This window comes from Diabrotica undecimpunctata, chromosome 1, assembly GCF_040954645.1.
Source record: "Diabrotica undecimpunctata isolate CICGRU chromosome 1, icDiaUnde3, whole genome shotgun sequence".
In the NCBI taxonomy this organism is placed as follows: domain Eukaryota; kingdom Metazoa; phylum Arthropoda; class Insecta; order Coleoptera; family Chrysomelidae; genus Diabrotica; species Diabrotica undecimpunctata.
Window position 1 is genome coordinate 192,402,670 of NC_092803.1, and position 24,340 is coordinate 192,427,009.

Sequence of the window (24,340 nt, forward strand, 5' to 3'; positions counted from 1 at the left end):
TGTGCTTGTTTATATGTCATTATGGTTAGTACAAAAAAGCGTTTCGACCATAGAAAAAGTATTTTAGCTTCACATGTTCTGTTTAAAGTTTCTGACAACATGTCAGATATTTTATTAGTTTGGTTTGTTTATGAGCTGTTTTTATTCATTAACTTTTTTTAAATTTTATTACAGGTATCTACAGAAGCCATTAGAGCAGTTAGTTTTAAATGGAAATGATCCGTATGTAATTAAAAAGTCAGATAATTTTGCTGTAGCTGAAAGATACTGGCTAAATAGTAAGGGTACCTTTATTTTTATCGATGATAAAGTACCGCTATTCATTGATCAAAATAACAACGAAAATGGAGTACTACTTCTGATAGCTAAGTGTGAAAATCCCTATGTAAATCGCCAAAGGGTAAGGAAATTATTTAATTTTTTCAACGGTATTGCAAATATTTTAATTAGGTTAGATTATATGTTAATTAATGTAAGAAATACTAAATATTGGCTTTATCCAACTATTAAAAATTTAGCCAAATTAGACAAGTTTACACTATAAGTACTTACAATTAAAGTGATAGAGAAAGGATGGGTACTTTCGAAAACGAAAATACATATATATTCCAGATGTGACTGTACTAGAGTCGTAGTAAGTGTGTTTACTATTAGGTAATTCAATTTTAATTTAGGTTTTGAGATTTCATCTCCAATATTTGACTCTTTTTCTAAAATTTTTAAAATTGAAAAAATGGTTAATTTTCAACGAATGTTTGGATAAGGATAACATAATATTGGGTTTATTATGACCTAAGGCGTTTTTGGTACACAACAACCATAAAGGATCATGATTGAAAAGGGCACGCTTGTTGACGTAACCTGGGAACCTGGCATATGACGGGATCATAAACTGCAAATACGGAGAAGGACTGGTAGTAACGCGGGCTGAAAATCGCAGCAGAAAAAACTAAAGCCATCATTCTAAAGGGTTAAAGAAAATGACAAGGGATGGAACTCCAATATGCAGGGGGCACAGCTATCATCAAAGAAATGCGTCAAATATCTGGGAGTGACGCTACACCAATATGGCGAATGGGGGTTCATATACGGGAGGTAGCTTGGAAGGCAGTGAAGAGTGTGGCTGCGCTTGGGAGGACAATATCTATCATTGGGAGACCCAAATCAGAAAGAACTGGGGTTCCTCACGGTGTTATGCAGTTAATTCACACGCGTAAAATGTTTTTAGTGCCAAAGTGATTAGAGCTGATTTTAGGTATATTTGGAGTGCTAATACCGAATATATCTTCAGTTTTGCCCTATCAGTTCTAGTTTTTATGATAACGTAGGTCATGCCAGCTTTTAAGCATTACAACACGAATATGCTGATATGGATTTACTAAATTGAAATAAAAATCACATAATTAGAAAATACGTATATTTTAACCCATTTAACTACCCCGTCTGTTTTCTGTTACCCCGTCGTAATTATTATCACTGTCTTAATTGGAGTCAGACATATGTTCAAAAATGTCACCGTCATGTTAAAAAATGTCAGGTAACTTTTGAAACACTGGGATCGGTAATTCCTTTGAGTGGGGTACTAGGCGTCTGGCTGAAGTCAAATCAGGATATGACCACTTTTGGCGATTGTTTCTACTGATCCCTGAAACATTGACCAGGCAATAATAACAGTCATTATTGTGGTTAGTAGGTTCTCTCCATACCATTGGCATGCCAAACTTAATACTTTTTCTTTTTTCTGTCGTCCACTTCCATAAGTTTTGTGCTTGTTTTACATAAAATATATGGTGCCCATGTTTAATCTTGATTACCAAGCCGAAAACCAAAATATCGAAGATATGCACGTTTCACAAAATCAGTAATACTTCTATTTTCTTGTAATGTATACTCCCCACAAACGTAACAAAACACATCAGGATGATTAACACAACTTCTGCGACTTACACTACTTATTTTTCAATTTTAAAACAATATAAACTAGGAAAAGATTTGATACACTTTGAACAACTTACAAAAATTTGAGGTTATGTACATTTATTATGAATATCTAAACAGGACTAACTACAACAAATGCATATTAGCAGTAAACATGAATGAGTATGCCATCTAACGGATACTTATTGAAATAGTTTTACTAACTGGGCTTAGTCATCGACAGATACCAGCACTAATAGCGATTTTAAAGCACCCAGTATTTTATTAAGTGGAGGCTGAATGAGTTTACAACTGGTGAATGTATCATTTTAAAAGTTTAGAAATACTTTTCAAGCTGTTTTTCTTTATAAAATAGTAATGTAACGACAGTAAAGTATTCTTTCTTGCAAAAATAAGGCATAATATAGTAAAAACAACAAATATACTGGGGAAGAAGTTTAATTAACAATGTATATTCCTCTGAATGGTATATTCTTCATTATCTCAAATATTGAAACTACTAATTTCGGAATGTGCCATATCCATAAAACTAAAGCTGATACAAAAAACCGAATCCATATTTCGATTTTTCGTCCCTAACATAGTAAAAATCAGCTTAAAGATTCACGGTACCGAAACAAAATTTTTTTTCTGTAGGCCTGTGATCCTTTACGCGGCACTATTCTGGAGTGTAAGCTCCTTGTAGGTCGATAGACATCGTTGCGAGTCAGCATGCGTTTCGGGTTGCGTTTCTCTGCATCTCTGCGTGTATTAGCAATAAAAAGGAGACATATCTATGAGAGAAGAGAGCGTTTGACTACAGCCATAAACGCAAGTGCTCCAAGAAGGTGGATGTTTTAGGGCATATCTTCATAGGTTCAGAAGGACAGATACAGACAAATATCTACACTGCGAATGCTCTGACACTATTCCTCACACAATGCTAGAAAGTAGTAGATGGATAGTGGGGAGAAACAGAATGCATAGAGAAATCGCTATGAACCCTGTGATTGTGAAAGAGATGATCGTGAAGATGATGGAAAATAAAGAGGAAGGGAATAGTAAACACAATTATATCCGAGCAGTCATTAAAAAGAAAAAAAAAGAGAAACACCAGTCGGATCAACGACAGAGATAAGATTTAGAAAATAGAAGGAAGTGCTCCGAAAGCGTCGTCAGCCTTACAGCGGCCATCCTACTTTCGGAGTACGGTACATGCGACAGTCAACTGTGCTCTAGAACTAGGAGGGGGTGATTTTAGTTAGTAGGCAGAATAACGTATGGTCCTAAAGTTTTGGGAAAAATTTCAAAAGCAAATAACTCTGAGCACAATAATCTTATATTTTTTTTCATTATAATTATTCAACAATTTAACTTAACTATCCTTATTATAAATCAAAATTTAAATGACAGATAAGGGACCATTATTTTTGATTTGCCTAATAATTCCCCTGACACGTTGCATCATCCTTTGGACGACCTCGGCGTCAATTTCTCTAATTTTTGTATATATGCGGCGTCTTAACTGTTCCTGATTTTGTGCTTCCCATCTGTTATTATAGACTTTCCGACTTAATATTGCCCAGAACTTTTCAATTGGACGAGCCTGAGGTAGGTTGGTAGGATTGTCTGCTTTCGGTAAATGTTGTAGGTAATCTAAACAAAGGTAATGTTGTTAGTTTCATACCAGTCCCTTGTGATCCTCGCGTAATGACATAAAGCAAGATCTGGCCAAAAGACTATTTGATCATTTGCATGATGTGTGTTCACAAACTGAAGCAATTTAGAGAGACATCTTTGAATATAAATATTTGCGTTTAAGGCTTCGCCTCGAACAACACCAATGTAGGGCTGTGAGATAAAGCCAGCCTCAGAAATTGCACACCATACCAAAATTTTGTTCTCAAATTTTCTCTTACTTTTGAATTTTATTTTCAGGTACATTTTCGTAATCGTTTGTGTAAAACCTATCGTTACCCTTTATCTCAGAGTTGGACAAAGTAAAATATTTTTCATCGTCCATCACGATCAACTTGTTGACGAAATGCACTCGGCTTAACGCGCGGCAACATCTCGGAATTCTCTCTAATTGATCCTCTGTGTATTTTGGAGCTTTCCTTCTTTTTCGGTAGATAATATTGTTACTCAATAGGGTCCTGTATACTGTAGTCTTTCCAACATAAAATCTTCTGGCCAGTTTTCGCTGTTAGATCCCAATTTTGTTCTTAGCTGCTTCAATCAGTCTTGCCTCTCTTATATGGTTCAAAATCCGCGGTCGGTCACTTTTACGCAAGTTAACACATGGTATCTCTTCTTCACATTCTCTGATTGTGCGATAAATTGTCGATTTGCTTATGTTTTGATCTCGATAAATATTAACAATATCTCGTTTCGACATTCGCCCAACCATATTATAAACACCTCGACGAATATCAATTTTATAAGACATTTTGCAGAGCACAAACCAAAATATTCTGCTTTGTTTATTAAATGTCAATAACTGATGACATTTCAATTCCATGGCCTTCTTTGTCAAATGCATTTTGCTTCTCAATCAGACCAGGTGAAATTTTTCCCAAAACTTTAGGACCATACTTAACAGAAAGGAATTTGTTTACAGGATCTGCTTCTAGGGGGAAATAGGTTCGGATGTACTCCTCTACCCTGAATCCTGCATACGCCACCCATCCTTAGGGATGGGTTAACCTGGTACGATTTTTAGAAATTTTCACCATCAGAAAAGAAACAAAAGGAAAATAATCCTTAATGAATCTTAACCATCTATGCGATAGTCAAACAATCTAAAATTTTGGCTATCACAAAATTATCGACGTTAACAAATTTATAAAATTGAAAAAAAATTGGAATTTTATTTTAAACATTAATTTAGAAAATACCTCATGCATAAAAAGGCAATTATCAAAAAATTGTGGACTTCACCACTGATTCTAATTACATTAAACGGGGCGTAATTCAAAACAAATTGGCCTAAAGGGTTTTCAAACACATTTTCAAATTGAAAAACATTACATGTGTGCTAACCTTTATGTTCTGACTGTAAACACCTACACAAAACCCACTCATGTATGAGATATATAATTAAACTATTTCATCAAATTTGGATCATATTTAACAACCCTTCAGAACAAAATATAATGAAAACATGTTGATTTTATCGAATAAAGTTTAATTGGGGTAGTAGTATTGTTCAAGTGTTTCAATATTATTGAATTATGTTGTATAATTACTACATCTACATTTATATATTGCAGTTAATGCTAATATTAACAACTAAAACATCTAAAATTTTAAATAAATAAATATTTTAATTTAAGATCAAATACCGAATGTTTGGCTAAACCGTTGACCGAAGCGCGAAATGGTCAACAAAAAATATGTGTATTTCGTCAAAAGATGTGTACACAATAACGAGTGCTTTTTGAATTTCACTGAACAATTAATACCTACGTCTAGAGATGTGTCTAGTCTATGGTTTCCCACAGAAAACAACGACCTATATGAAGATACACTAACCAGACAGATACAAGACTTTTAAGATGAAATAGAAGATGTAGATCAAGCAAATTATGGCATATTGAAGGGTTTAAAAGAAACCGAAAGAGTAGTGCTCGACCGTTCTGACTCATAAAAAAACTAAGCCAAAATATCAAACAGCTAATAGGTAAAAAAAGACAGCTGACAAAAAAATACGGCTCCAACTACACAACAATGAAGAAATTATATAAAGATATCCACCGGTCAATCCAAAAAGACGTAAGAGAAAACAATACAAGATAAATAACTAAAATAATTCAAGAAAACAAAAGTTTAAAGTTTTGAGGCGAATTACGAACAACATAGGCAACAAAAATATGTACAAAATATAGAACAAAGATGGAAACATTACTACTGATAGAACCAAAGTCCTTGAGGTTGTCAAATCCTTGTATCTCGAAATATATGAGATCGCAAAATCACAAATTAGCGATCAGAATTAATGCCAGAAATAACTCCACAGGAAATCAAAACGGCACTTAGAAATAAAAATAACAAATACCCTCAATCAAACTAGGTGGAAATAAAATTATCCAGGCTTTCGCCAAGCTTTTCACCGAATGCATCTACCAAGAAAAAAACTGGGAGTGGATAATGCAGTTATTACTGTATTACACAAGCAAAGAGACATAACAGATTTAAAAAACTACCGTTATATCAGTTTGCTTTCACACGTATATAAACTTTTCACAAAAATTATCAAAAAAAGACTGGGCGCTAAATTAGACTTCTATCAGCTTAGAGGACATGCTGGATTTAGATCGGGATACAGTACTGGGAGAGCATATTACCATAGACATCAACATAGTTCAAAAAGCTATAGCAGGGATGAAGAATGGGAAAGCAAGTGGACCAGAGGGAGTAACTACGGAATTAATAAAGAATGGCTCAGAGAAATTACACACAATGATCACGGTGATATTTAACGAATATATTTATGGACATCCAACACCAGATGAATGGAAAACAGCATATATGACTACAATATATAAAAAAGGTGACAGGAGAAACTGTAAAAACTATAGAGGGATATCGGTCACAAGTTCAATGAGTCGACTATACGGTCGAATACTACGGGACCTGATAGAGGAAGATTATCAATCGTCTGAAGACGAAGAACAAGGAGGATTTAGAGCAGGTCGTTCATGTACAGATAACATCTTCTGTCTTAAACAAATTATAGAAAAGAAAATTGTGACAAATAGAGAGTTACATATGACTTTTGCAGATCTTGAGAAGACATATGACACAGTCCCGCTAAATAAACTATGGGAAGTCCTGGGCACATCAAACATACATCAAACATTGGTTAGTGCTCTCAAAGATCTATATTATGGTTCAAACTCCCAAATGAAATTCGGAAACCTCTTAGCTGAAAAATTTGCAGTTACTAAGGGTCTCAGACAAGGATGTTGTATCTCTCCGACTCTATTTAAGATTTATATCTCTGCAGCTCTGAAACAATGGAAAAGGAAAGTCAAAGGAATGGGTATACAATTGAACGATCAGGATTACATATATACTTTACAGTTTGCAGATGATCAGGTGGTGATCTCAAATGACAAAGATGACATGGAATACATGCTTAGAAAACTAATTGAAGAATACCAGAAATGGGGATTAAATATCAATTTAGAAAAGACAAAATACCTCTCAATTGGAGCTGAAGCAGAACAACTCGATATCGATGACAATAAAAAAATAAATCCATGCCACGAATATAAATACTTGGGCGTCATCTTCGACTGTAGCGGAAAAGACAAACGAGAAATAGAACATCGAATTGTACAAGCACGAAGAGCTATAGCATGTTTGAACGGAATTCTATGGAGTAAAGAAATATCAAACAAAAGAAAATGGAACATCTATGAGACAATGGTTAAAACTAGCCTACTTTATGGAGCTGAGACATGGAGAATAATCGAAAAATATAAGAAAAAGGTCGAAGCCACGGAAATGAATGCCATCAGAAGATCGATGAAAATATCAAGAGCCGACAGAATACGGAATGAAGTGATAAAACAACAAACGGGTATAGAGGGCACTATAGTTGAGGATATTGAGAGAAAACAGCTCATATGGTATGGGCATGTGAGCCGAATGGGGGACGAAAGATTGCCTAAAAAACGATGATGTGGCAACCTCCAGAGAAAAGGAAACGTGGAAGACCACCACAGAGCTGGAGCCTGGGAGTTAGGAAAGCGATTAGCGCTCGAAATCTGGACGAAAACCTAACTCAAGACAGAATACAGTGGCGTTTGGGAATCGGACAACGTCGTAAGACGTTAAAAAAAAAAACCGAATATATATATACAGTACTAACGACCACGTACTAGTGATACAGAACCTAATAGAGAAGTCTGCAGAATATAACAAACCATTGGCGCTGATATTTGTCGACTACGAGAAAGCATTCGATACCATAAACCATCAGAAAATATTAAAAGTATTGACAGAATGCCGCATAGACTATCGCTACACTAACATAATCAAATATTTCTACGAAAATGCTATAGCTAGCGTAGGACTATCTGAACAAGAAACAAAATAAATTCTGTATACAGCGAGGAGTACAGCAAGGAGACACCGTCTCTCCAAAGCTATTCATGACGCTTTTAGAACATACTAAGAAGGCACATCTGAACGACATGGTATCAACATAAATGGAGAGAAACTGTCATTTGAGATTTGCAGATGACATCGTCCTTATAACCGATCGTACGAATGATGCAATAATAATGTTTGAAAAATTAGATCACGCTTCCTTGGAGGTCGGACTAAAGATTAATATGAACAAGACGCAAATAATTTGGCGCTAAATCGAAATATTCCTCTTGATGGAAGGGATACTGTGCAGACTACATCGTATAAGTTCCTAGGCCATAAAATTCGGTTGGGCAGATATAATCAATAATCAGACATGCGAGCTCCCACATCGTATAGGATTAGCCTAGGCAGTTTTTGGTAAATTAAACTATGTATTTAAATCGGAACTACCCATATGCCTCAAAAGGAAACTCTTTGACCAATGCGTGTAACCTATACTCACTTATGGCGAGGAAACATTAACACTCACAAAAAAGGAAGTTAATAAGATTCGCGTGACTTAGATGGCTATGGAACGCCAGATGTAGGCTGTCTCTCTGAGAGACCGAATTCCAAACAAAGAAATACGTCGTAGAATAAAACAACAGACGCTATGGAATAAACCACGTCGTTAAAATAAAATTGGGCAGGATATGTCGTCAGATTATCAGAAAACCGATGAACAAAACGTATTTTAAAGTGGAGACTTTAAAATAAAATACACTTGCATCAAGTTGAAACTTGATGCAAGCCGCACAAGACAGATACAAATAATAAGAGCTGAGAAAGACCTATGTCCAGCAGTGTCCGCATACAGGTTAATGATGACGATGTCAATTCCTGAACTTGGCGTGTTTAGTGGTAAAGCCTTTGCTGGTTCATATGTTTTTCTGAGATAGATCAGTTGACGTTAGACCAGTCCTTTCTTGTCCTAAATTTTGCCTTGTAGAATCAACTGTAGAAGTCAGATTTATTCAAGCCTCAGTCAAGTTCAATATTACGCATAATGTGGCAGAAGTAAACCAATTTTCTGTTCTTTAAGGTGTTTATAATTTCTTTCTTTTCTTAGCCTCTGGAGAGTTATGTTAGTTGTGTGGTGTATGTATATGAGACCTTTAATATACGTCGGTTATACCGCATTTTAAATGCCTCTATCCGTTTCATGGCGTCTCCCGAAAGATCAAAGTGACTTTGTATCTAACTACTATGTTTTTCTTATTTTAACACAAACATAATAAAACTTTAAAGAACAATAATACGCCGCCAGTCCTAGCATATGGTTTAGAGACCTGGACTCTAACGAAAAGTAATGAAAAATGTTGGAATGTCGAAAGAGAAGTACTAAGGCGAATCTGTAGCAGTAAGTGACAATGGAGTGTGGAGAAGACGACAAAACTTTGAACTTTATAGATTGTAGCAGGAACCGTAAGGTTAACGTAAAATATATTAAGAAAGGGCCTCTGAGGTGGATAGGGCATAAAATAAGGATGGAATACAATGACCTAGAACATGGTTCCTTGATATCATCGATGAAGAAAAATGAAAATATGTGTTTGGCAGAGAAATTATAGATAGAGACGACTGAAGAGAAATTTTTGACGAGGCTAGGACCCATGGAGGGTTGTAAAGCCAGAATGATGGTAATGAAGCTCTAAAATGAGTTGTGGTGAGTTGAGCAGTACCTATGATGATTCCCTTCCCCTTCGTAAGAAAATACACATGAAACTGATAAAAATAAACTGTTTAACTGTTTTAAGGAAGTCAATACACACATGCAAAATGATGGGATGCAAAAGGTAGCAACTAAGATTTGTTTTTATTTAAAAACTCTTCGCCTGAAGCGGACGGCAGATGGTCGTAAGCAAAGCGAATCCAATTCGCAAAAGCGAATTCAATGCTGATAATTTAAATAGTCTTACTTTTCTGCACGTTTGTTAATGGGATAATTTTTTTAAAAATAGTTTTATATTTAAACGTCGAACTTACGATAGTTTATTTATATTTTAGAACATTCTAACCTATGATATTGTTACAAAGAAAAACTCCAAAGAAGCTCACCTTCACGCCGTAAACAACTATCTAGGAAAACCAACAGGTAATGTACAAATAAAAATAGTCTTCTAAAATGTATGCCACATCTGCCGACTTTGTTAACTTTAGTTTATTGTGAAACTGAATAAAGTAATTCGATTACATCTTTGGACTTATCAGCCGTCGGAACATAGCCAAACTATATTGTTATTTCAGTTCCGTGCTTGAATTTTCAGTATTACTATTATTTTTTCTGAAATACAAAAATATGCTTGACATAATAAATATAGAGTCTAACAGAAAGATCCATCAACAGTTTGAAATAAAACTGATCGTAAAAAGAACAAATAAAGGAAACAGCTCTTATTTTACTAAATGAAGTACATTTCGTGTTACACAAAGTTTTTTTAAAACGATTTCGAAAATAGAATTCGGAAAGTCTTATTCTTTCAGCCAATGGCAACTTATGGCTCCTAGAAAACATCGTTAAGATGGTTTCTTAAATTTTTTCCTCACTTCTTTCCCTGATTAATTCTTTCATTTTTCTCATTGGTTTTTCTTACTTGCTGCTTCTTTCGAATATTTATTGCATAATATTAAATTTTAATTGGGTTGGATTTTCAAGGAGTTTAGTATTTCTTCTTCTTTGAGTGCCTCTCCTATCGGCGATTGGATATCATTAGGGCCATTCTAATTGTATTTATTGCTGTTTTGAATAATTCGTTAGTGGTACAGCCAAACCAATCTTGTGCCTCTCCTATCGGCGATTGGATATCATTAGGGCCATTCTAATTGTATTTATTGCTGTTTTGAATAATTCGTTAGTGGTACAGCCAAACCAATCTTTTAAATTTTTCATCCAGGACATTCTTCTACGGCCTGAATTTCTGCGTCCTTGGATTTTTCCTTGCATTATATTTTGTAGGAATGTGTACTTTTGTCCTCTCATCAGGTGGCCTGAGTATTCAAGTTTTCTCTTTTTTATATTCAGTATAACTTCTGGATCGTTATTTATTCTGCGTATTACCTCTTCATTTGTAATTTTATCCACCCAACTTATTTTTAGTATACGGCGGTAGCACCACATCTCAAAGCTTTCAAGATTTTTAACATTCTTCAGTTTAAGAGTCCAAGAATACATAGCATTTTAACATTCTAGTTCGTAGCTGAATACTAATATTACGATTACAAAACAATTTTTTCATTTTTATAAAGGTAGACCTGGCAATTTCAATACGTCTTTTTATCTCGTGATTTTGGTCACCTGTTTCATTGATAATTTTTCGAATGTTCTAACAACCATTCAAATTTCGTCATTTTGTGTCATGTGGAATAATTTCACCCAATCATGTCAACATTAGACTGATAATTGCATTCAGTGCAATTTTCAATTCCTATGACAACACGATCGAGTTTGACAACTTCATCCAAATAAATTTCAAAATGTCACGATTCTAATGTTAACTTAAATTTTAATAATTGTACTTTCACTAACTGTACTTTTAATAAATAAATGTTTCGTTATGTTGAGTTATGATTTTTATTTTCGAAAAATTATCCGCCGAATATCCCTCGGACATTGATGAATGCCTCATAATTTCATGACAAATTTCTCAAGCTCGTTGCCTGGTAACAGCACGAAGCCTTCGGCTTCGTGCTGTTACCAAGGAACGAGCTTTCGATTGTCTACTGATGAGAGTTCCCAATTATTTGTGAATATAGAAGTGGTCATATACTAGTAGGCGCTTCGGTAAGTGTGGAGGTATATATAAGACATATAGAGTGTACAAACGTATCAGGGGAATACTTTCTGAATATTGTAATACTTGTTGCATACGTCGTCGTCAAGAATTTGTTTAGCATTTTTAGCTTTCTCTTTGGATTTCGCTAAAAACTAAAGGTTTTACACGGTAGTCTGATTAGCTCCTCTCCCACCCCCAATTCAATAAATTATTAATTTCTTGTAGAAAATTAAGTATATCATATTCTCTTAGAATATTTTAAGCTGTTAATGTTCTTCCGCCGACTGTAATCTGGTTATATTTTATTTACATAATATCTTTCATTATCTCGATATTTTCAATTTATAAATAAACCATATTTGATTTTCTTTAGTATCAAAATATATTTTCTGATTATTAACCTATTTAAACACAGATTTTGCTATATTTATGAGAAAATATCAAATGTTTACAATATATTTTTTCATAGCTAATATTAAAGTGTTGCTATTGAACTGTTTTGAGTAGATAAAGTATCAATTTAACCGCAAGGGTAGATAAAGTGACACTTTAACAGCAAAAGTAGATAAAATGTGGTAACTTTTTTTTATTCAATAAAATTGACAAATTCAAACACATTAAGAATTAAAAACAACTGAAATTTTACAATTAACATTATTAGAAATATCTATTTTTGGAGCATCACAACTTGTACTCGTTTGCTTAAACACTTGATTCGAGGTACTGGATTGATTTTCTGGTCCGCCAAGTATACACTTGGATACAGCAATCTTATTGCTTATTGACTCTTCAATGTAAGATTCTGCAATAGATGATATTCCGTCCATTTCGTATTTATTCACTTTGTACACAAAACGCAACAATATTCTCCGCAAAAACCAAAACCTAACATTTGTTTGACATTTGTTGACAGAGTAATTCATATCCCTAGCAACGGAGCAACACAATTGCGATTTTTGTGCTAAAAATTACAATTTTCTTGGAAATTCTATTTTTCACCTGAACTTAAAGTCTTGCTATAGAAAAAATGTTGTATTGCACACGACGATAAAATCGCATTATCTTCTCGAGCATAATTAGCGTCTCGACTGACGTCTCGACGCTAAAAAACGCTCTCGAAGATTAAGTATAATTTTATCGTCTTGTACAATAAATAACTATTATTTTAGGATACCCAAACGAAAATATGATAAGAAAACCAGTATGGACCACTTGGCCTAAATATAAACAGCCCGTTGATCAAAACAAAGTCAATGAATTTGTGAAAAGTATTGTCGATCATAAATTTTTAGGAGGACAGATAGAAATCGATGAGAACTGGGAAGTATGTATAAGTATTTTTTAAACAAGTCATCGTTAATGATATTTACTTAACTCTGTTAAATAAATTGAACCATAATATTAGTCGTACAATATACTGCTTAACATCATTTGTTGACTAAATCATGTATATAAATTTAAAAACCTGTAATATATTATTTACTTTTGGTTTAAGGTGTGCTTTGGATCCCACGTATTTAATAAGGATAAGTTTCCAGATCCAAAGGGTTTAATAGATTCAATAAAATCGCAAGGCTTTAAAACTGCACTGTGGATTAATCCGTTCGTTAACAATGATTGTCAGAATTATTCCAATGAGGGACTTGACAAAGGTAGGTTATCGATTTATCATTTCATTGTGTGTAATATAGTGGTTGTGTGGTATACCAGTGAGAGTCACGGCTGCGTAATAAATATTTCAAACGTGCGTAGTACAAAACTGAAATTGCTCTTGCGGATTTAAATTGGAACCTGAACGTAAATCATGTCAGCCAATGTAATTGCAGTAAGATCACAGAGCATCATTTGACTCAGTAATTTCTACCCAAAAATACCATAAGGTACCAGAAAACCGGAATACATACTTTTATAGCTGGTGGTTTAACCTTCCCGTTTATAATAACTACAGGTTTGAGATAAGGACGTAGTTAATCACCCTTCTTAAGATTTATTAAAACAGATCCCTACAGAAATGAATAAAGAAATCCCAAAGCATGGGAATAACGGTCGAAAAACAGAAGCTTTTAAACTCTTCTTTGCTGATGACCAAATAATGACCCCAAAACATGAAGATGATTAGTAAATTAATAAAAAAATATGACGCACCAGGCCTAAAAAATAAATATGGCAAAATGTGACTAGCTAATAGAGTCAATAACGAATCACCCGATTTAGCCTTAGAAAAGAAAGGGTGTAAAAATCTGAAATTATTTGTAATTAACTATTATTAAAATAGGAAATAGTGAAATAGTAATATTATTAAGAGTATAATAGTAATATTAAACTCTTTTTTCTGAAAAAAGTCAATAAAAAATGGACAGAAAACATATCTATAGAAGTCTTGTACAAAGCGTTACATTACACAATTTGGAGGTTTAAAATGCTACCAAAGCCAACAAAAACAAACTTATGGTAACAGAGATAAACTCTTTGAGACTAAATTCTAGCAAATCAAAACTAGAAAAGGTCAGAAATACGCAGATATAAGATGCATTGGAACTGGATCATAATATAGGCGAGGAGATGGAGAAAATATATATGAACAAGAAGCGACAACCTCGAAGAAGTTGGTGTTCCCCTATCGAAGACGCAATATTAGCAAGGAACCTGGAAGAAAAAATAACCCATGATATAAGTGCATGGAAAATAGAAAATAAATATTAAACTCACCTGGATTTCGTGTTAAACTGCGTCGATTTTCACTACACCGATCTTTCGACATCGTCTCTGATGTCTTTAGCAGTGCTTCTGGGTTCTTAGTCTCGTGAACCCACATATCTCTTCACTACACTGTTCACTACTCACTGCACTAATCTACTCTACAGAGAACAGTGTAGTAAAAAGATCTGGGGACTCAAGGGACTGAGTGTACTGAAAATCGACGCGGTTTTCTTTAAAACTGTCTATGTAATACCTCTATGGTTAATAACCTTCAGATTCTTAATATCCCCATCAAGAACAATGCTGATATAAATTATAATGTCTCTGAAATCACTCTCATTAATATTTCTGATTGCATAAATATGTTCTCTTCCAAATAAGATTACATCTGGACCTGATGGTGTTCCCAATTTTCTTTTAAAAAACTATGTATGTACTATTACTATGCTATTACGTACTTTATTTAATAACTCATTACTGTCACTTTTTTATTTTTTTATGTTTGGAAGGGGAGCTTTGTTGTACCGATATTTAAATGTGGTCAGAAAGAAAACATTGAAAATTATCTAAGCATATGCATTCAGACCTAAATTATTCGATAGTTTGATATCTAAACAGCTATCTTGGTTGTGCTGTGGATTTATCTTATAGACTCAGCATAGTTTTTGTGCAAAAAAATTACAGCGACTTTAGTTTGTTTAGATTGTTTTATCAATCTGAGCTTATGCAGCAAATCGAGGGCCGAAAACAGATGGACGCTATATATATATATATATATATATATATATATATATATATACAAGAATAAGAAAAAAGAAGTACTTGTGACTCGTTTGGAACAAATATATAACTGTTTTGGATGGGTTGGAGTCAATAATAGGGCTATTGGTTAACTATTTTTTTAATCTCGAGCTTTCAATTGTGTTTACAATTATTATCAAGAGCTAAAAAAGACAAAATACTTACAAGGTTGAACTAAAAAGAAAAAACAATTTTTGTTAACTTACCAAATAAAAATTAGTTTGGTAAGTAAAAAATCACTGCTTACATGTTCAAAATATTTTATATAAAAATGTTTTGATCTAACAAATGTTTCTCCGAAAATTTCTATAATTTTGAAAACATTTTTTTTTTATAATATAAAAATAATTGAATTTATAAATAAGTTCAAAAAGCAACCAATTACAAATAGCCTCAATGTCATAAATGCCAACATAAAATTTTTATTTTTGACAATTATATTGCCAAAAGCAAAACTTCGTTTAAACATTCTTTTTTGTTTAGTAACAAAAAGAAGAAGATTTATTCACCCTTGACAGATGTCTGAAAGAATGTGACAGATATATGGAGAATTGAATATGACATTTTACAATTTTTATATATAAATCATAAAGAAAGAATATAATTATATATTTTACTTAAATTTTGAATCTCAGATCTTTTGTTTAAACTCTTATCATTTTTGCTAATACAAACCATTTCCAAAAAAGTCCTTTTAAATTTATTACTTTCACTACATAAAATTTTAATGTTATCAAAATCCATAATATGGTCTTTATCGATTACATGTTCTGCCAAAGCACAAGATGGTTTTTTAATTCTGCAATCACTTTTGTGAGAAATAATGCGATTTGAAAGATTTCTTCCGGTCTCACCAACATATTCAGCCTCACACTGAGTACAACTAATGCTGTATACTAAATTCGTTTTTTCAAATTTGTCTATAGGATATTTAGTTTTAGAATATAAAGATGAAATAGTTTTGATGTTCTTTGTTGCTATTTTTATATTGTCAATAACCTTTAGTGTTTGTATTAATTTAGGTGTTAATGATGGTATAAAAGGTAGTGAATGATAATAGATGTTCTGATTGTTAGATACAATGTTTTGAGATTGAGCAAAAAATGGTGTTAAATTATTTATATTACCAATATTAGAAAAAAGCATCCTATGTAGCATATCTGGAGGATAAGAGTTTTCAATTAGAATATTTTTTAATAACTGAAGATCTTATTACTCTCACCATCCAAATAAGATGAAAATGAACCTTATAACAGGATTAAAAGAACGTGTTTTAAAACTTTCTCATCCAGATTATCTACAGGAAGATCTTCAGTTATTAAAAAATATTCTAATTGAAAACTCTTATCCTCCAGATATGCTACATAGGATGCTTTTTTCTAATATTGGTAATATAAATAATTTAACACCATTTTTTGCTCAATCTCAAAACATTGTATCTAACAATCAGAACATCTATTATCATTCACTACCTTTTATACCATCATTAACACCTAAATTAATACAAACACTAAAGGTTATTGACAATATAAAAATAGCAACAAAGAACATCAAAACTATTTCATCTTTATATTCTAAAACTAAATATCCTATAGACAAATTTGAAAAAACGAATTTAGTATACAGCATTAGTTGTACTCAGTGTGAGGCTGAATATGTTGGTGAGACCGGAAGAAATCTTTCAAATCGCATTATTTCTCACAAAAGTGATTGCAGAATTAAAAAACCATCTTGTGCTTTGGCAGAACATGTAATCGATAAAGACCATATTATGGATTTTGATAACATTAAAATTTTATGTAGTGAAAGTAATAAATTTAAAAGGACTTTTTTGGAAATGGTTTGTATTAGCAAAAATGATAAGAGTTTAAACAAAAGATCTGAGATTCAAAATTTAAGTAAAATATATAATTATATTCTTTCTTTATGATTTATATATAAAAATTGTAAAATGTCATATTCAATTCTCCATATATCTGTCACATTCTTTCAGACATCTGTCAAGGGTGAATAAATCTTCTTCTTTTTGTTACTAAACAAAAAAGAATGTTTAAACGAAGTTTTGCTTTTGGCAATATAATTGTCAAAAATAAAAATTTTATGTTGGCATTTATGACATTGAGGCTATTTGTAATTGGTTGCTTTTTGAACTTATTTATAAATTCAATTATTTTTATATTATAAAAAAAAATGTTTTCAAAATTATAGAAATTTTCGGAGAAACATTTGTTAGATCAAAACATTTTTATATAAAATATTTTGAACATGTAAGCAGTGATTTTTTACTTACCAAACTAATTTTTATTTGGTAAGTTAACAAAAATTGTTTTTTCTTTTTAGTTCAACCTTGTAAGTATTTTGTCTTTTTTAGCTCTTGATAATAATTGTAAACACAATTGAAAGCTCGAGATTAAAAAAATAGTTAACCAATAGCCCTATTATTGACTCCAACCCATCCAAAACAGTTATATATATATATATATATATATATATATATATATATATATATATATATATATATATATATATATATAGTTTGAGTTTAGTTCTTGAACCTTAATATATATTTTTTAGTGGATTTTCTTGGGCTTAGGTTCATAAAAAAATTTTGATTTATACTAAGACATTTTCATATATTTTTTCGACGTTTCGGCAGGAAATCAATGCCTTTTTCAAGAAGTAATATTGACAAGCATGTAAAAATTCGGAACTAACAAATAGACGTCACAATTAAAATTATATTAAAAACATAGGACATACCCACTAAGTCATTACATGTAAAATGACATTTTACAGTACAGTTTTGAATATTTGTTCTAATTTCCTAGTAAAAGAAATTTTTCAATTCAGATATTATGTTACTTACATATTATTTAAACTACACTATTGCTTGTGTTGCATTTCGTATCCCAGAGTACCTGCTTTTTTTATTACTATTTTTTAACATCCTTGCTTAAAATTGATTTTTTTATTCCTACATAAAAAATTTTGTATAATAAAATTTGTATGTATAAAGTCATACCATAAAATATGTTGTTAATAATTTTTTGTTTAAGATTACTTTTACTTTTCTGGTATTTCTTTACTGTTTGTAAATCATGTTTATATTTTTGTATTTTTGCAATCGGCTATTTTAGTTTTTATTAAGTTATATGGATCAAAATAAAAATTTGAGTTGACTTGCCCCCCACTGGATTTTGATATATGGGCGCCCATGCTTACCTGCTCAATAAAATCAGATTAAATGTTCCATATTTAGGTTTGCGCCATATAAATACTTTGAATATCTTCTTTTATCAAACCGCATATGGTTGTAACAATACGTTACACATATGTATGAGATTGTTAAATAACTCTGATTATACTTTTATTATTTTGTAATATTATATTTGGACTGTTACTGGGGTTATCCCATTAATAAATAAATAAATAAGAAATATGAACACTCACTGTACATCCTTTAATAACAACTATTGTAAGATCATGTAGATTAGGCTGGATAAGTCATGTATTATAAAGCAATGGTGAGAAATATACGAATAACATGTCTACGTTCATCTCCAACAGAGATTGTCAAAACAATGTGAAGAAAGACTTAAAAAAAATAAATGTTATAAAATACACCTGTCAAAACAGCTTGGGATTTGGGGAGTCCAAAACCAAAAACGTTATTCGACCATCGAAAGCTACCGAAATATTATTTTTTTGTTGTGTTTTTTACATTACATACTTTTTAAATGTTTTATGTAAAAAATATAAGCAGCAAAATCTACATACTGTGTAGTAATAACTCTCGATAAAGATAATAAAATTTTATATGCATGTTATTATATTTTTTCTTTGAATGTCATTTATCTGATACCTAAATTAAATAAAAATAAGTGCTTGAATCTAATTATTGCGGTTTTTCTTTTACAAACGTTAAATGTTTAAAATAATGCAAAGCAAAAATATCTTTACGGGGCACTTAAAGGTAAAAGCATTACACCAATAAAAATTTAGAAACGAAAAGCCTCGAGAACAAATATTCCAGTTAGTTTAATTTTCCCCGAATACGAAATAAATAAGGTTGTTTTAATCGAAAAGGGTTGGATGTTAACGGTAATGTACAAAAGTAATGTGATTTTTAATTCCTTTCAGGTTTAACTGATTCTATTAAGCAATTTTCTAAAAAATACAACATTTCCTGTTCCGGTTGTTGAATAATTTGCGTATCTTTCTCCATTAACTTGTACAATTAACTTTTATGACCTCCTGTTTTTTTAGGTTTCTCGACTAATTTTATAAAATGCTGTAAAATGTTTTACGGGATAAGGGTGTAATATCTGTTTTTTTGGTAATTATGTCGAGTATATGTAAATACGAAAGAGATTATTTAAAAAAACATCACAAAAAAAAATAGTTTAAAGCGATTGCTACAAAATATTATGCACACCATCAATTATATAATACATAATATGTATCATGCAATTATTTTGCTTTGATTATAGTAAGAAGTAAATATTGCAGCACTTCATTAATATACCCTTTACATTAACTTCTGTACAAAACAATAAAAGCTTTTGTATATAGTGTTTAACACACATCTTCAATATAACAGCCAAGAAATACAATGTGATAATATCAGCAGAAAAACCTAAATGTATGACAACATCTAAATACCTTCTACAATGTAAAATCACAATGGATGGGAAAATAATTAAGCAGGAAGCAAGGTTTAGATATCTGGGGATATATATAACTAGTTACGGAGATGTTGAAGAAGTACGACAACAAAGCTTAAAAGCAAGTAGAGCTCAGTTATTATTGTCACAGGGTCGTATGAGATATACTCCGGCCTATTCTCCTGCAATAATTTTGTGTAATGCTTTCTCCACTCTTTTGATGTAATTATCTGTATGGTATTTTTACTTCGTTTATTACTTCTGATGTTTTTTATTTTTTTCCATGCTTCCGTTGATCTGTTATACCCTATCGTATCGTGTTGTCTATGTCTCTGCACATTCTCTCCCAGTATTCGTTTTTCTCGAGCTTTATTCTTTGTTTAACTTGTTGTCTGAGGGTAATATATTCTCCCCGTGTTCCTGGGGTTCTGTTGTTTAGCCATTTATGAAATGCACTTTTTTTTCTTTTAATCATCTCTTCTAAGTCGTCGCTGTATTTCTCCAAATATGTATTCTTATGTTGTTTAATACCCAGCACTTCGTTTGCCGCTTTCTTTATTTTTTCCTTTAGGTGTTGATACATTTCTGTTAAGGTCCATTCTTCATTCATCTGTAGCATATTCTGTAGCCTATTCTGATATAGTGTTCGAGTACTAAATTGTTGTAGAAGTTCTACTTTATACCTCGTATTTGCGATTTTTTGCATCTCCTCATCGTTCTGGATATTGTCTTTTTGTCGTCTTCCCGTGTATATGAATTTTCCTAACACTAATCGGTGGTTACTTGCACATTCTGCTTGTCTGTATACTCTTACATCTTGTATTATTGTTTTGAAAGCAAACTTTACTAAAATATCCAAGGACTCGGTCCTGTCCTCTTTGAATCTGAGATAGCACTCCCCCAACTCCCACATTACTTGCAGGTGTATCTACGATAAACTTTCCTTCTGGCTGTGGGTACATTAATATTGTTTTTTTTTTATTTTTTTAAGCCCTTTTCTCTATTTAAGGTCTCACCGGCAGTTTGACGGTCTACGTCCCAATAGTAATCTTTTGCTTCTTCTGTAAGTCATGTTAATGGCTTATAAATATCTGCAAACTTTTGATAGTAAGTACATCGCCCAAGAAAACTTCTCACTTGATGTTGGTCCGTCGGTTCTGGCAATTTCTTTTTTTCCTTATCCACCCAGTTCTTCTTTGCTCACTATATGAGCCAGATAATTGACTTTACTTTGAAATAGCTGGCACTTCTTGGGATTTAACATCAATTGGACAACTCTAAGTCGATTAAAATCGTTTTTTAAAATATATAGATTATATTAGATGACTGCTCTACTACTGGTACTATAAATGCAAAAGTTCTTTTTAGACTTATTATTGTACTGATCCACAGTGTCATAAGTCATAGAAGCATCTTAAAAATATCTATATAGTTTTTGGTCAAATACTGTTTTTAATATTCTGCAACACTATATAACGTATTCAATTTTTTAGGATATTTTGTTAAAGATGTTAATGGTGACACTAGAGCTATTTGGTGGGAAAGTGATGATGCTCATCAGGTAGATTTTACAAATCCAGATGCTGCCAAATGGTTTTCCGATAAAATTCAGGCACTAGCTGACGATCCTGGCTTAGATGGTTTTAAATTTGATGCAGGAGAAACAGACTACGCAATACCGGTAAAAAATTAACTTAACGCTTGATAGACGCTAAAAGATAAATAGTAAGGGATGCTATTCATAACGAAACACTTAATTTAGTTTTTAGGGTTTAATTTTAGTCCAGATGTGACGGTTTTCTGCTCAGAATTATTTTTATATGTTTATTATTTATATATTTTTGGCCAAATTTCTTCGGTTTTATCAGTTTCTATGATATATATGTTTCTACTTCTTTCTGTTATCCTTTTTTAAAATAAATACAATGTTGAATAATTTTGTCAACACTGAAATTTTATCTTTGTGCTGTGTAGTAAATTAACTATGGTCTATATTACATTAACATCCATAAAACCTTTTTAGCCGCATCAGTTTGATCATGTAGAAGATCAAGAAGAAGTTCCCAATGTATTCACCAAAAAATATGTTGAAACTTGTGCACAGTTTGGAGACCTTATTGAAGTTAGATCTGCGTGGAGGTATTAATTTATTTATTACTAAATATTACTTTGAAATATGAGATATAGTAAAATTTTTTGCATGGTATAAAATGATATTTAATTTTTAGGACACAAAATCTTCCTGTTTTTCTTAGAATGATTGACAAAGATTCTCTTTGGACCATAGACGATGGACTGGAATCTCTTGTAACAACACTTATACAAATGAATATGAACGGATATACTTTGTAAGTACAAACCATACTCGTATAGTAGAAAATAAAGCTATTATATTATTAAAAATATGCAGTTACTTAACTGTTGTTTAAAAATAGTAACTTTTTTATAAAGTATATTACTTAGAACGTAATAATATGAAAACCACTGGTTCCCAAAATATGTAAACTGGTCCATGAGCTCCAACAGATCAGTCTGTGTAATGTCTGAAAAATTATTTGCAAAGAACAAACCTGTCATGGAGAGGAAAAATATTATATCATAACACCATATTGAATTTTAAAAACGATACTTAACTATTTATCAAGAACATAGATAATTTGTTGTTATAGAAAAATCTCTAGCGGAAAAAAGTAAACAATCTTTATTGACGTATCTCATGAGCTTCATAAGTTATCACAAGCAACTTAGTTCTGTCTTTTGTCTACTGTGAACCTGTGTTTTGCCTTATATAGAAACTACTAAAATTGTTACATTAGCTGTTTATACTGCTATAATGACAGTAGGCAATAATATTAACGATTTGATAAGAAAAATACAAGCCGACTTTAACGAAATAACATTACAACTTAAAATGGGATAATTCCCGGGATTTGGCTATATACCTACCATATTAGTAAAAAAACTCGAAGTTAGTAAACTCCCGTAAGAAAGTGCGAATATAAAAAATTCTGCTTTGAGTAGGGACATGGTTTTCGGTTAATGATCCAATTACATCGGCATTTTACCGTATAATTTAATACTTTTAAGTATGTTATCTTTAATGTAAACACTACTAATGTTTAGTTTCGTTGTTTTGGTTACGTAAGTATTTTAAAAGTTCATTGAAGATGTACTGATTAGTCCAAAAACGTTTATTCTGCGCTCTATTAGAATCAATTTGGATTTTTTAATTTAATTTTTTAATTAAACATACTACTTAAAACAGAATTTTTTAATTCTGTATTAGAGTTTTTTTATATTAACATATTTCTTGTAGCCATTAAATTCACGTATATCTTCTTTTTTTGTTATAAAATATTCTATTTGGGAGTAATTTTTTTATATGTGATAAATCGACTTTCTCACTTTGAAAATAATTTCCTAATGATCGCCATATCTAACCCCGTTGCTAATTCCAGCATGTAATCTGCAGCTGTATATCTACAGTATTGTGTGAATTAATGTGAATAAACAGAATTAATTTGTAAATATGATTTATTTATGCCAAAGGTAAATTTAGATACACTTACATGAGATTTTTTCATTTATTAGTATTTAATATGTCCCCCTTTTACTTTTATGACTTCCTGAAATCTTCTAGGTATGGAATCCACAAGTTTTTTGCAATTGTTTGTGATTGCTTCATCTCTAAACCACACCTTAATCACTGCTTCCACCATTTTTGTTTTTGTCGTACAGTCAAATTTTTACAGTTTAGCCTTACATATTGCCCACACATTTTCAATAGGATTAAGGTCAGGTGAATTCCCAGGCCAATCAAGAAGGGTAATATTATTATCCTTGAAGTATTTCATTATAACCTTCGATACATGGTACAGAGCTGAATCTTGTTGAAAAATTGCAGTCCCTTTGGCTTGTACTTTGTCAAGATTTATATGTAGTTAAGCGTTTCCCTAGCATGGCTTTGTACTTTTCACTGTCCATCATACCTTCAATAGGAATAATAATGCCAGTTCCTGAGTATGAAAAACAGCCCCAGAACATTTTTTTGGTGGGATGTTTAATTGTTTAATAAGTACCTAGGAAATGAAATTCGGTTGTGGAGAGATAACCAGACATGTGAGCTCCCACGTGGCATAGGATAAGCCTAGACAGCTTTTGGTAAATTATACTATGTATTTAAATCGGATCTAGCCATATGCCTCGCAAGAAAAATCTTTGACCAATGTATGTTACCTGTACTCAATTATTGAGCGGAAACACTAACACTCACAAAAAGGTAGTTAATAAGATGCGAATAACTTGGATGGCTATGGAGCGCCAGATGTTGGATGTCTCTCTAAG

The 24,340-nt window shown here is 32.1% G+C and overlaps 1 protein-coding gene across 1 annotated transcript in view; it reads left to right on the forward strand.

Annotated features, from left to right (window-relative positions):
* LOC140432805 (myogenesis-regulating glycosidase-like) overlaps window positions 1-24,340 on the forward strand; it is a 42,033-nt gene that overhangs the window by 6,190 nt on the left and 11,503 nt on the right. Inside the window, exons 3-9 of the mRNA XM_072520923.1 lie at window positions 175-400; window positions 10,066-10,153; window positions 13,001-13,155; window positions 13,327-13,483; window positions 21,490-21,677; window positions 22,020-22,135; window positions 22,225-22,344. Coding sequence (XP_072377024.1) covers window positions 175-400; window positions 10,066-10,153; window positions 13,001-13,155; window positions 13,327-13,483; window positions 21,490-21,677; window positions 22,020-22,135; window positions 22,225-22,344 — 1,050 coding nt within the window. The remainder of the gene's footprint in view (window positions 1-174; window positions 401-10,065; window positions 10,154-13,000; window positions 13,156-13,326; window positions 13,484-21,489; window positions 21,678-22,019; window positions 22,136-22,224; window positions 22,345-24,340) is intronic.